Raw genomic sequence first — 12,253 nt, forward strand, 5'->3', positions numbered from 1 at the left:
CTTCCAAGTTACTTCCCAACTTTGCTCCTTCTCCATCTATGAGCAGCAGTGAGTTGTTTCAATATAGTATGGCTATGAGCAAAGCTCAATCAAATTTACATTAAATGTCTCTATACACTGTCTGCCCTTAGTTTGCAGAAGCCATGCAATCAACAGGCGTACGTTGCCTTGAGAAACTGGACCTCCACGCCCTGAGGATGTCTGGGATCCACTAGAATATAGCCTGATATCTCTGTGGATTCTCAGACTCCACTGTATGGTCCAAACCTTCTGTCCCCTTGTTGAGGATACAAACCCCATTCCCAAGAGCAGCATGTATAGTTACCACTAAAAGTTTGGGGGGTTGTTTTTAGCAGTTTTTCCCTACTGGGGATTCCCCTATGGGAGGGAAGTATGAAGCTCTAGGAGGAAGAATGTAATCAAAATGAGTCCCAGAAGGCAGATGATGTGTCCCTGACTCAGCTACATATTTTTGTGACTTTGGGCAAGGCTTCAGAATCAGATTTTTCGAGGTGTATGCATGAATGATGTAATTAATTTATACATAAAATTGCCACAATGGCATGAACAATTACAAAAATTGCATATACAAAAGATGAGCTACATATCTAATGAATATGACTGCATGTGCAAATTTAAAGGTAAGTCTATTAGCTATCCTGTTATATGCAAATACTTCTGATGATTTGGCCCTTATTCTATTTGGTTAACTTTATTAATATTTAATATTAATATTAATAAATATTGATAATTTATTGTTAAAATATCTTGTGAAGCAGAGTCATTGTTTGCACTTATAGTAATGCCTTTCAGCTAAGGAATTCAGAGTACTTTCTAAAGTATTATTAGGAGAGGGCAAATAGTGAAAAGCATCATGAATATTTGGTTATATTTTTCAATAAAACTGCTGCAGCCATGTTTATGCCCCTTTGCATGAACTTACTGCAAATACTTGAACAATTGAGTTTGACCAGCATGAATGCTTGTGGAAAGTGAATGAATGCCAAAGTCTTGAGATCAGCATATTTGTCCCAAAATCAGCCAATCTGAGGAGATTAAAGTTGTCTTGCAGATATTCTATCAGCAGAAAATAATAAACTAATGTGGTAAAATTAAGAGCAAAGCTGGTCATACTTATGCAGACAGAACAAGCTGAATTATTGTAGCCCATAAGGGGACAGGGTCATCTTTAAGCCTTTACACTTTTTACTTTTATGGACTGCTTTTCAATAACAGTTTGAATTTTAAGAAATAAAATTTATAAGAACAGACCATTACTAAATTAACCTTTGAACAAGGCTTAAAAGTTGATACAAGAAATCGTAGGACTGGGAAGGGACCTTGAGAGGTCATCTAGTCCAGTCCCCTGCACTCATGGCAGGACTAAGTATGATCTTCTAGACCATCCCTGACAGGTGTTTGTCTAACCTGCTCTTAAAAATCTCCAATGATAGAGATTCTACAACCTCCCTAGGCAATTTATTCCAGTGCTTAACCACCCTGACAGTTAGGAAGTTTTTCCTAATGTCTAACCTAAATCTCCCTTGCTGCAATTTAAGCCCATTGCTTCTTGTCCTATCTTCAGAGATTAAGAAGAACAATTTTTCTCCCTCCTCCTCATAACAGCCTTTTATGTACTTGAAGACTCTTATCATGTCCCCTCTCAGTCTTCTCTTTTCCAGACTAAACAAATCCAAGTTTTTCAATCATCCCTCATAGGTCATGTTTTCTAGACCTTTAATCACTTTTGTTGCTCTTCTCTGGACTGTCTCCAATTTGTCCACATCTTTCCTGAAATGTGGTGCCCAGAACTGGACACAATACTCCAGTTGAGGCCTATTCAGCGCAGAGTAGAGCGGAAGAATTACTTCTTGTGTCTTGCTTACAGCACTCCTGCTACTACATCCCACAATGATGTTCACTTTCTTTGTAACAGTGTTACACTGTTGACTCATATTTAGCTTGTGGTCCACTATGACCCCTGCCCCGATTCCTTTCCGCAGTACTCTTTCCTAGGCAGTCATTTCCCATTTTCTATGTGTGCAACGGATTGTTCCTAAATGGAGTAGTTGGGCATTTGTCCTTATTGAATTTCATTCTATTTACTTCAGACCATTTCTCCAGTTTGTCCAGATCATTTTGAATTTTAATCCTATCCTCCAAAGCACTTGCAACCCCTCCCAGCTTGGTATGGTCTGCAAACTTTATAAGTGTACGCTCTATGACATTATCTAAAACATTCATGAAGATATTGGACAGAACTGGACCCAGAACTGATCCTTGCAGGACACCACTCATTATGCCCTTCCAGCATAATACTGAGCCACTGATAATTACTCTCTGGAAATGGTTTTCCAACCAGTTTTTCACCCACCTTATAGTAGCTCCATCTAGGTTGCATTTCCCTAGTTTGTTTATGAGAAGGTCATGTAAGACAGTATCAAAAGCTTTACTAAAGTCAACATATACTATGTTTACCGCTTCCCCCGGTCCACAAGGCTTGTTACCCTTTCAAAGAAAGCTATCAGGTTGGTTTGACATTTGTTCTTGACAAATCCATGCTGATTGTTACTTATCACCTTATTATCTTCTAGATGTTTGCAAATTGATTTCTTAATTATTTGCTCCATTATCTTTCCAAGTACAGAAGTTAAGCTGACTAGTCTGTAACTCCCCAGGTTGTCCTTATTTCCCTTTTTATAGATTGACACTATATTTGCCCTTTTCCAGTCTTCTGAAATCTCTCTCGTCTTCCATGATTTTTCAAAAATAATTGCTATTGGCTCAGATATCTCCTCAGTCAGCTCCTTGACTATTCTACGATGCATTTCATCAGGCCCTGGTGACTTGAAGACATCTAGCTTGGCTAAGTAATTTTTAACTTGTTCATTCTCCTATTTTAGCCTCTGATCCTATCTCATTTTTACTAGCATTCACTATGCTAGATGTCCAATCACCACCGCCCTTCTTGGTGAAAACCGGAACAAAGAAGTCATTAAGCACCTCTGCCATTTCCACATTTAATGTTATTATTTTTCCCCCTCATTGAGTAATGGACCTACCCTGTCCTTGGTCTTCCTCTTGCTTCTAATGTATTTGTAGAATGTTTTCTTGTTACCCTTTATGTCTCTAGCTAGTTTGATCACCTTTTGTTCTTTGGCCTTTCTAATTTTGTCCCTACATACTTGTGTTGTTTATATTCATCCTTTGTAATTTGACTTACTTTCCATTTTTTGTAGGACTCTTCTTTGATTTTTAGATCATTGAAGATCTCCTGGTTAAGCCAGGGTGGTCTCTTCCCATACTTCCTATCTTTCCTACTCAGTGGAATAGTTTGCTTTTGTGCCCTTAATGTCTTTTTCAAAAACTGCCAACTGTTTTCAGTTGTTTTTCCCCTTATACTTGCTTCTTATGGGATCTTACTGATCAACTCCCTGAGTTTGCTAAAGTCTGCTTTCTTGAAATCCATTGTCTTTATTTTGCTGTTCTCCCTCCTACCATTCCTTGGAATCATGAACTATATTATTTCATGATCACTTTCACCCAAATCTGCTGTTCATCTTTCCTTCTTGGTTTAGTTCCCGCTCTCATCTATCTGTTTTTTTCAGTTTCGTTGAAAGAATGTATTAAGAAATTAAGTGGCATCACTTCTGCTTCTTCTCCCCCAATCCACTCTGCACCCCAACTAACCATGGTACATCTATCTTTATTCCACCTTTATTTTATGGAACTCTCCTTTTCATCCTGAGCCTCATTCTTCTTTGAATAGTGTCCCTATGGGTACTCTGCTTCAGGTGAATTTGTGCCCCATGTGCCTCTGAGTGGAGATTTTCAGTAGCAGTGCCCATTTGGCCCACCTATGCTCTCCAGAAATCTTCTTGCCTTGTACTAGGGTAAGATAAAGGTGAATCAGGCCTCTTCTGCATCTCCCTCATCTCAGATATATTTCAGGGTTGTTTTGTTAGACAGGTTCATTTCTCTTCCCCCCCCCCCCACCGCCGCCGCCGCCTCCCCAATTTATATCACTCTTAATGAAAGGAAATGGGGAAAATGAAGATAGAGTTTTAAAATGTAAAATAAATAGGATGGAAAGATAACCAGATTAAACTTAAGAAGATGATCATCACTGACCTTTCTAATATAGCTCCTTTATGACTCTGCTGCATTTATTGCACACACCCAACAGGAGTTCTCAGATTTACACAAGAAATATTGCATATGGAAAAGGAGCCTCTTGTGGTCACCTCCCTTTCAACCTCAATTCCACACCTTGGTTGTGAAAACTAAAGTTCTTGGTTACATGATAAAGTAATGTAAAAGACAGACCCAAAGATGGACCAAATTTTTTTCATAAACTGTCGGGCTTCTTGGTTCCCTCTGCCCATGCTGTATCTGTACTGTCTACGCTCTATCTGGCAGGAGGACTTGGTTTGATACAAGTTCTTTTCTTATTACCTGTAACCTCCCCTACTTGAATCATTGCAGATCACCTTTAGCTTAGAACACAACCAGAAAAAAAAAATACTTTGTCATATGTATATATGCTGACAAAGACATGAAGCAGCTCTTGAGGGTGGAAAGAGTAGTTTGTTCTTTGGGTTTCTTCATTGGTCTGGACATTCTAAAGAGTCTTTGACTAGGCTTCAACAAACATGAAGAAATAATTGTTTGACAACTTGCAGATGCCATTGTGATATAACAGCTTCATGGATCACACTTTGAGAACCATTATATTAGAGATAAAACCCATTTCCTTTTCCAGCCTATCCTAAGTGGAATCCAAACACAAATTTTGAAACTTTACAGTGGTATTTAAGTTAGACAAGATGAATTCAACTATCTTTAACTGAAATACTGCACGTTCAGCTAAGAATGAATAGTATTTTTGACCTGATGGGAAAAAAGGAGTGCTGGAAATGGTAGAATAAATCCTGTACTACCAATATTTTACAGCCTGATGTCTAAGATCAGAGTAAGTTTGAGATAAGCATCCAAACTGAATCTCTACTCATTACTAATAATTAAGTAGAAATTTACAAAATTTATTAAAAATAAATTAACAGGAGAAACTAACCAAGAAGACATGATGAGCAGCACGAGCAGCCACACTTGACAAGCCTAGTTTGACCAATGCCTTTCAAAAGATTCTAGTACTTTATTAACTAGATAAATATTTCACCAAAATGTGCTCTGCTAAGAAAGTAGCTGATGGGGTAAAGTTACTAACTGGTTCCATCATGGCATGAATATGTTAGCTAAAATTGAGTATTAGACTAAAAAATTGTCCATTAAATTTATGGACTAATTTTTGTATACATCTAGTTACTAAATTTTGTCAGTAAACTAGATAATTGGGTTGTTGTATTTCTAGCTTTAGATATAAAGAATAACTGCTTAATTAGATAATTAAAAATGTCTGCCTATTTTAAGTATCCATGATCAAATGCTGACTTCAACTTGACTTCCTATTGAATTCAGAGGACCATTTACATACACAAGACAAATGAACTGAGAGGTTGTGGGGGTTGAAAATGAGTTTGTAGAAAGCAGGCCCACAAATTAAATGTTAACAAAATCCATTTTTATCTCATGCCAACAATTATACAGTAATCTAATGTTTATGCTTTTCAGGTATTGTTATAGCTTAGTATATCCTTTATGATATACTAAGCTACAGAAATACTTGAAAAGCAGAAACCTAAAAGACAAAGGGTAGAAATGCTTTGAAGATTAGCTAAAGTATCACAACATTCATCTAAGCAAATTCCACATGTTCTAAGAGACATCCTTCCTCCTCCTTTTTAAAGGATATACATTTGGCTAAAAGGTGGTATGACCTCGCAGCACAAACAAGCCCAGATGCTTCTATTCCAGTGTTTTTGGCACGTATGAAGCTAGAAGTTAAGCGTCTATTCAGTGAGATTCAACTTTTCAAGGTAAGTATGATTTGGACATATTGACAAGCCTTCACCAGGGCCAATTCTAATATTTTTTACATTTTATTCTATACTTTTAGATTTGCTTATTGCACCTATTCAAGATCCCAGGTATATTACATATTAAGTCCTGTTTTGGTAAGAATAGGCCAACCATCCAAGACTTGTCATACAAATTATTTCCCTATCCTCACACTGCAATTTCCATTTGTACAAATGCAGAACACCCTTCAAAAGTGAAACCTATAATTTTAGTTGTAAATTAAAGTGTGTGTGACTTGAAGCCCCTCAAACCTTTAGTTTGACCGCCAGTCTGCCAAGTTTTAGTGGCAATACAGTGCCCTTATGATGCAAGGCATCAGAGTTTGTGTTGTCAGCTCATCAGGACCTGGGAGCACATCATGGTCATCTAAAGGAAGGGGAGTCCTTGCTTATTCTTAAGCAATCTTCTTCCAAAAACCCAGGAGTGGCGTAGTGCTGATGAGATCCAGGGACTAGTTCAGTCATCTTTTGCCAGGACACAGATTTGAGCTATAATAAACCTTTCCACAATGGATTCCTTAACTTTCCCCCATGCTTTGATTAGCTATTAACTAGAAAACCCAGCTGCTTGTCCCTCCACTTCACACAGTGAAAGGAAGTACTTCTGATCATCTATTCTGAAACAACTCCACCAAACCCTATCAGAATCTGAGGTTTGGGAATACAACCTACAATCCCAATTTTCCTAGGAATAGCATTTGGTTCCTTCATGCAATACTGGTAGTCTGAAGCTGTTCCTATACTGCTGCCCAATCTGTTGGGGATTTCCGCATAGTAAGCAAGCTGGGTGCTGCCTTGGAGCCATGCAGTACTTGTATACCCCATTACAGATGCCCTATATGAAAAAAAAAAAAAAAAAAAAAAAACACCCAAAACAGGTGAACTCAGAATGTCTGTTTTATAGACTTGTGGGTTCAAAAAATAATTAGATAAGTTCATGGAGGATAGGTCCATTAATGGCTATTAGCCATGATGATTTGGGATGCAACCCCATGCTCTAGGTGTCCTAAGGCTCTAAGGGTATGTCTACACTGCAATTTGATATCCACACCTGGCCTGTGCCAGTCAGCTTGGGCTAAGGGGCTATTTCACTGTGGTATAGATGTTCTGGCTGAGGCTGCAGCACAAGCCCTGGGATCCTTCCACCTCACAGGGTTTTAGACCCCAGGCATCTACATTGCAATTAAAACAACCCTACACCCCGAGTTAGATGGCATGGATCAGCTGCAGCTTTTTTATTGCAGTGCAGATATACCCTGACTGCCAGAAGCTGGGAGCAGATGACAGGGGATGGATCATGCATAAATTGCCCTGTTCTGTTCATTCCCTCTGAAGCATCTCGCATTGGTCACTCACGGAAGACAGAATAGTGGGCTAGATAGACCAATGGTCTGACCCAGTGTGGCCTTTATGTTCTTATTATAGGCTTTATTCTTCTGTGCTTACTATATTATACACATTGCCCTGATTTAAGTTTACCAATCCTAGCAGTGTCTAAAACCTTATTAAAAAGAGCATAATGCTTTCATTTTACACATTTTAAAAATAGCTTCTATTTTGCATGTAAAAAAGTATTCTCTCTATTGCTGAGCTCTCCCTTTCTGTCCCAGCAGTTCACTTCGAGTTGGAAAATGTCAAAACTGGACACCATGCTGCAACCACATTGGGATCTGTTTGCATTGGTAGTCATAGTTATTTTGCTTGTACTACTGATAAGAAATAGGTAGAACTGGGAAAATGTTAATGTGAAAATCTTTTGGTAGTTTCCTTCACATTCGAAATAAAAATTCTATTACTCATTTTTCTAACATCTTTCTAATACTTATGTAACAAAGTGAATGTACGTGTAGCCCTAGGGAGAGTTGGTAACATTACAGAAAATTAGGTTCTTAATTTAAAATGGATAGTTTGCTGACAGAAATGAAAACCTGTCAGTACAGCAAAAGCTTTCATTTGCATGCTGATGGAAACACACACAGTGAATAACCAGCTATCCCAATTCTCAGGAGTATGTTGTGCAGAAAAAAATCCTTTATTTCATAAGTTCCTTAAATATTGTTTACACTGCTTATTTTAAAGAATTATATTAAAAGATCAACTCAGTGAGCCAGCATACAAAAGGAAAGCAGAAAGAATTGACAAAAAGCTGCCAGTAGGAAGCTAGACAGCCAACAGTTTTTAATGACTACAAATGGGTTCACTTGTTCCAGTTCAGCAGACCAAATATGCCATTAATCCATTGTTCAGTCTCTGAAATAGATTCTCTGCAGTTTGCTACCTGATTATTGCTCAATTAAGTAGGCATGACATTCACTAGAGTTTCTACTAGCTAACAGAAAGCCTGGTCCTGCATTCATTGTTAGTGGCAAAATGTTCCCAGTCACCAATGGTGGAAGATCAGGCCTCTAGCATGACACTGAAGAAAATCATTTTTCTAGGGGAGAAGACGTCTCTGTATATGATCATTTTATCTGTCCTGCACATACCTCACTTGTTTTGTCAAGCCACCAGTTCCTTCTCTCTTGAGGCTTCAACAAATGAGCACCATATCTATTTCTCCTATTCAATGCTACTAGTAGCTCCTGATGTGTGATCTAACTTCTGTCAGTTCCTTTTTGTAACTTCTCTCCCTCTTAGGAGTTGTAGTTAATATGTGCAGGAAATAATAAAAGGCCAGATTGTTGAGCTCATACTTGTCTAATTAGTCACAATGATTTCAATTAACCACACCAGTGATTAAGTGCTCCTGAGGGTGAATAAGGGATCCCCAATCTGCCTCCAAAGGACTTGCATCTTGGAAAAATAGAAAATAAAATGTTTGTTAAATGAATGAGACCAGTTTTCAAATAACTGTGCATACATACACAAACATTCCCAATATTAGCAAACACTCTAACATATTGGCTAGAACAATTATATAAAAAATGAACTAAACAGAAAAGTGGAAGGTTTTTTTAAATTAGACATGAACTTGCACTGAATCAAGCAGTACAGGCAATACAACCAGTAGGATTTTTGATTGTGTGCTCAAATCTCATTTACTGAACTGGCCAGGGGAACAAGAATCTCTTTACAACACAGTGGTGAGAGCAAGTCTACAAAGCAAAACAAATTGGATGGCATTCAGAGAAACATCAAGTGATTAATGGCCTACAGACACTGATCTACTGCATGAGTTACAATTAGAAAAAAAATGCTTAAACATCAATAAACCCCAGAAGTTCTAAAATGACTGGTAATTTTGCATGCTTAGCTCAACACACCTTAAGGGGCCTGATTTTTCAGAAACTACTGAGCACCTGTCCCATGGAAAAAGAGAGTAATTTTTAAAGATATCAAATTGTTGCAGGGAGCAACAGTTGGGGTTCGTTTGCCCAGTATGCGTATCCCCAATGACCACACCGGAGTGCAGAAGCAAGTCTCTTTATTTGAAATCAAATAAGGTGCAGGGAGATACAAATCTCAAATCATGCACAGATTACTATCCTTTTCCCTACCTTATATACCCTACTTGTTTACAGAGATGTTCACAGGTGCTACAATCGATCATTTACAATTCATTAACTGCCAAATCCTTTAATTAACTACATCCTTTACCCACACTACAAAACCCCCTTTGATTAATCACATCTTATAGCATAAACAAAGGAACAAAAGAAAAATAATAAATGAACACATGTACTCATGCTAGCTTCAAAGGAACATATTGATTAGCCCGAGGGGCAATCCGAGGGCAATCGTAGGCCTGAGAATGTAAACTTTTGACCCCACGCCATATTGCCAGTTACTTGGAGCCTTGCCCCCTCCCCCCCAACAATATTAGGCAGTCAAATTGAGGCCTCCTAGCAGTACTAGTCACTTGTGCAAAGTCATCCTGATTTTCAAACACCTGAAATTTTTAAGCACTAAGGAAATTGTAAGGGAGTTAGAATTTAGGGTAATGGAACAAAGTTAAGAGATGGAAAAGTCTAGACTATATATCAGAATTTTTATTTAGTCAGAACCTTCTTGATTGCAGGACTGGTCAAAATATTCAGTAGCATAAGAAAATGAACTGAATACCAAATAGATCTTTTCCTTCTCACATGGAAAGGAAAAGGGCAGAGCAAGGAGCATCCTGATGGCAATGAAATGCAACTGGATTAACCAGTTCAAATTCAAGTGTACCCTAATTCTCTAAGGTCTTTAAATGTATCTGATAAGTGTCATGCCAAGTGTCAAAGGAAAGCTCATGGGTCACTTATCACATAATGTAGGTGCAAGCAATTGATGGAAAGTTATGGACATAAACTCAAATTCTCTTTGCTAAAATGCATGTGTCAGCCAGACAGGAATTACCCCACCGTGAGAATGGAATGTGGTTTCCCCACCCAGGAGTTACTTCCAGAGTACTTTGAAAGACAATGAGAATGTATTTGCATACTGCGTGAACAGACCCATCAAGCTAACCAGGGAGAGAGAGAGAAACCTCACACTATCACAGTGGGTGAGGAGATTGTCAATCACGTGTATAATTTTCATTCAATTGTAGTGAAGAAGTCAGAACTAAAAAATTTGCATTTTAGCAGACTACTATTCCAGCGGGGAAGAAGTCGCATGCCACTTCCTGGAAGACAGTTTGCATTATTGCCTACCTCACAAGCTACAAACACACTTTTATCTGGAGGCATCCTTCAGTCCAGAAGACTCCATTTCAAAGGTTCATTGGACTATAAAATAGAGGGGCCAAGAAACCCCAAGTTATCTTTCACCTAAGATGAAGGTACCAGCCTTTTGACTTTGGAGGAGAGACCCTGAGTCAGGAATTTGGTCAGCCATCTCGATGGAAACGTGGTGAGGATTTTACCTTGAGCCAAGTCTAACTTGTTAAGTTTAGTTACCAGAATACTCTTTATCTTTATTTCTCTTGCAACCATTTCTGAGTTTAATCCTTACACTTTTACTCACTTAATCACTCTCTTTGTAATTAAATAAACTTGTTTTATTTTGAACCTAAACCAATCCAATACTATATTTGAATTGGTTGGTAACTCTAGATAAAGCAACAAACTGTTGAATATTGACTTTTTGAAGAAAAAAAAAACCTTGACATTCCTCTGCTAGTACCAGGACAGGGCTGAACATTTCAGAACACATTTTTGAGAAAATTGGGGGTTGTGAGGAGTTGGCAATCCCTTACCAGTTGTTAACCAAGTCAGGTGGAGACCAGTGGAAGTCTGTGGTATTACAGGCAGGCTCCAGGATCCAAAGTGTTGGCCCAGGGCTGCCCAATATTTAGACATGGTGCACACTTCTTGTTGACTGTGGGCATTCCAGGAAGAGCTACAGTAGCAACGCATTGAGAGGCACTCTGGCTTACAGGGTGAGAGGTGACAGTCTTCAATAGTCTGGACTGCAACCCAGACTCTGACAGTTTCTCAAGGACTTGACCTTGGATTTCCTCTACACCATGAACTCCCCGACTTTAAAGGTGAATTCCGGATGCACAAGGAATGTGAGGCCATATGCTTAAATTAATCATTTAAAATGCAGTGCCTCATATGCCATGATCATCCCCCATTCCAGTAAGCTTAGGTAAAACGATATGTACACGTTTTCAGTGCAAAACATTGCACAATCATGCCTATTGATCACAGTTGTCAGATCATGGATTTCTTTGTATGTATTTCCTCTTTAAGAGGTTCTTATTACATTTGTATTTTGATTTTGGATGCCTTTAGTCTTTGTCAAAGTCAGAAGTAATCATCTCCCAGCATGCATTTTGCTTTATCTTGTGCCCTAACTTAAAAAAAACCCCAAGCTTCCATGCATTAAGTAAAGTATCTAGTCTTATAACAAAAGACACTATCACCCTAACAACTGCTTGGAATTTAAGGCATTTATTTTTGCAACAGCTGAATTTTTTTTTTAAGTATTTAAACAGCTCTAAATTATACTTAGCCTGGGAAACTGCATATTACATTTTGGCTAAATGTGCTTTGAGAGAACCAAGATAAGACTTAAACCCTAAAAATGGAGATGATTAATACTGAAAGTTCTAACTACAGAAGTGCCTGTCTATACTGGGGTGGGCAAACTACAGCCCGCGGGCCGGATCCAGCCCCTCAGGGCTTTGGTTCCGTCCCATGAGATTGCCACTCCTGTGGCGCCACAGGCCCCGCTCCGGGAAGTGGCTGGCACCATGCCCCTGAGGGAGGGAGGGGCAGAGGGCCAATGGGAGCTTCGGGGGAGGTACCCACAGGCTAGGGCAGCCCTCTGCCCCTCCTCCCCCCATC

General features: G+C 38.8%; 1 protein-coding gene across 13 annotated transcripts in view; it reads left to right on the forward strand.

The window, feature by feature from the left end:
- SEL1L2 (SEL1L2 adaptor subunit of ERAD E3 ligase) overlaps window positions 1-12,182 on the forward strand; it is a 68,970-nt gene extending 56,788 nt beyond the window's left edge. For 10 of the 13 annotated variants that reach the window (XM_030557972.1, XM_030557960.1, XM_030557968.1 and 7 more), the window contains 2 exons: window positions 5,808-5,936; window positions 10,544-12,182. In XM_030557972.1, the coding sequence (XP_030413832.1) occupies window positions 5,808-5,936; window positions 10,544-10,693 (279 nt within the window). In that variant the 3' untranslated portion in view covers window positions 10,694-12,182. Of the gene's footprint in view, window positions 1-5,807; window positions 5,937-7,588; window positions 8,413-10,543 lie in introns of those variants that run through there. The other 3 variants (XM_030557961.1, XM_030557962.1, XM_030557963.1) reach the window with 3 other exon arrangements.
- The last annotated feature ends 71 nt before the right edge of the window (window positions 12,183-12,253 follow it).

Source organism: Gopherus evgoodei, chromosome 3 (assembly GCF_007399415.2).
Source record: "Gopherus evgoodei ecotype Sinaloan lineage chromosome 3, rGopEvg1_v1.p, whole genome shotgun sequence".
In the NCBI taxonomy this organism is placed as follows: Eukaryota; Metazoa; Chordata; order Testudines; family Testudinidae; genus Gopherus; species Gopherus evgoodei.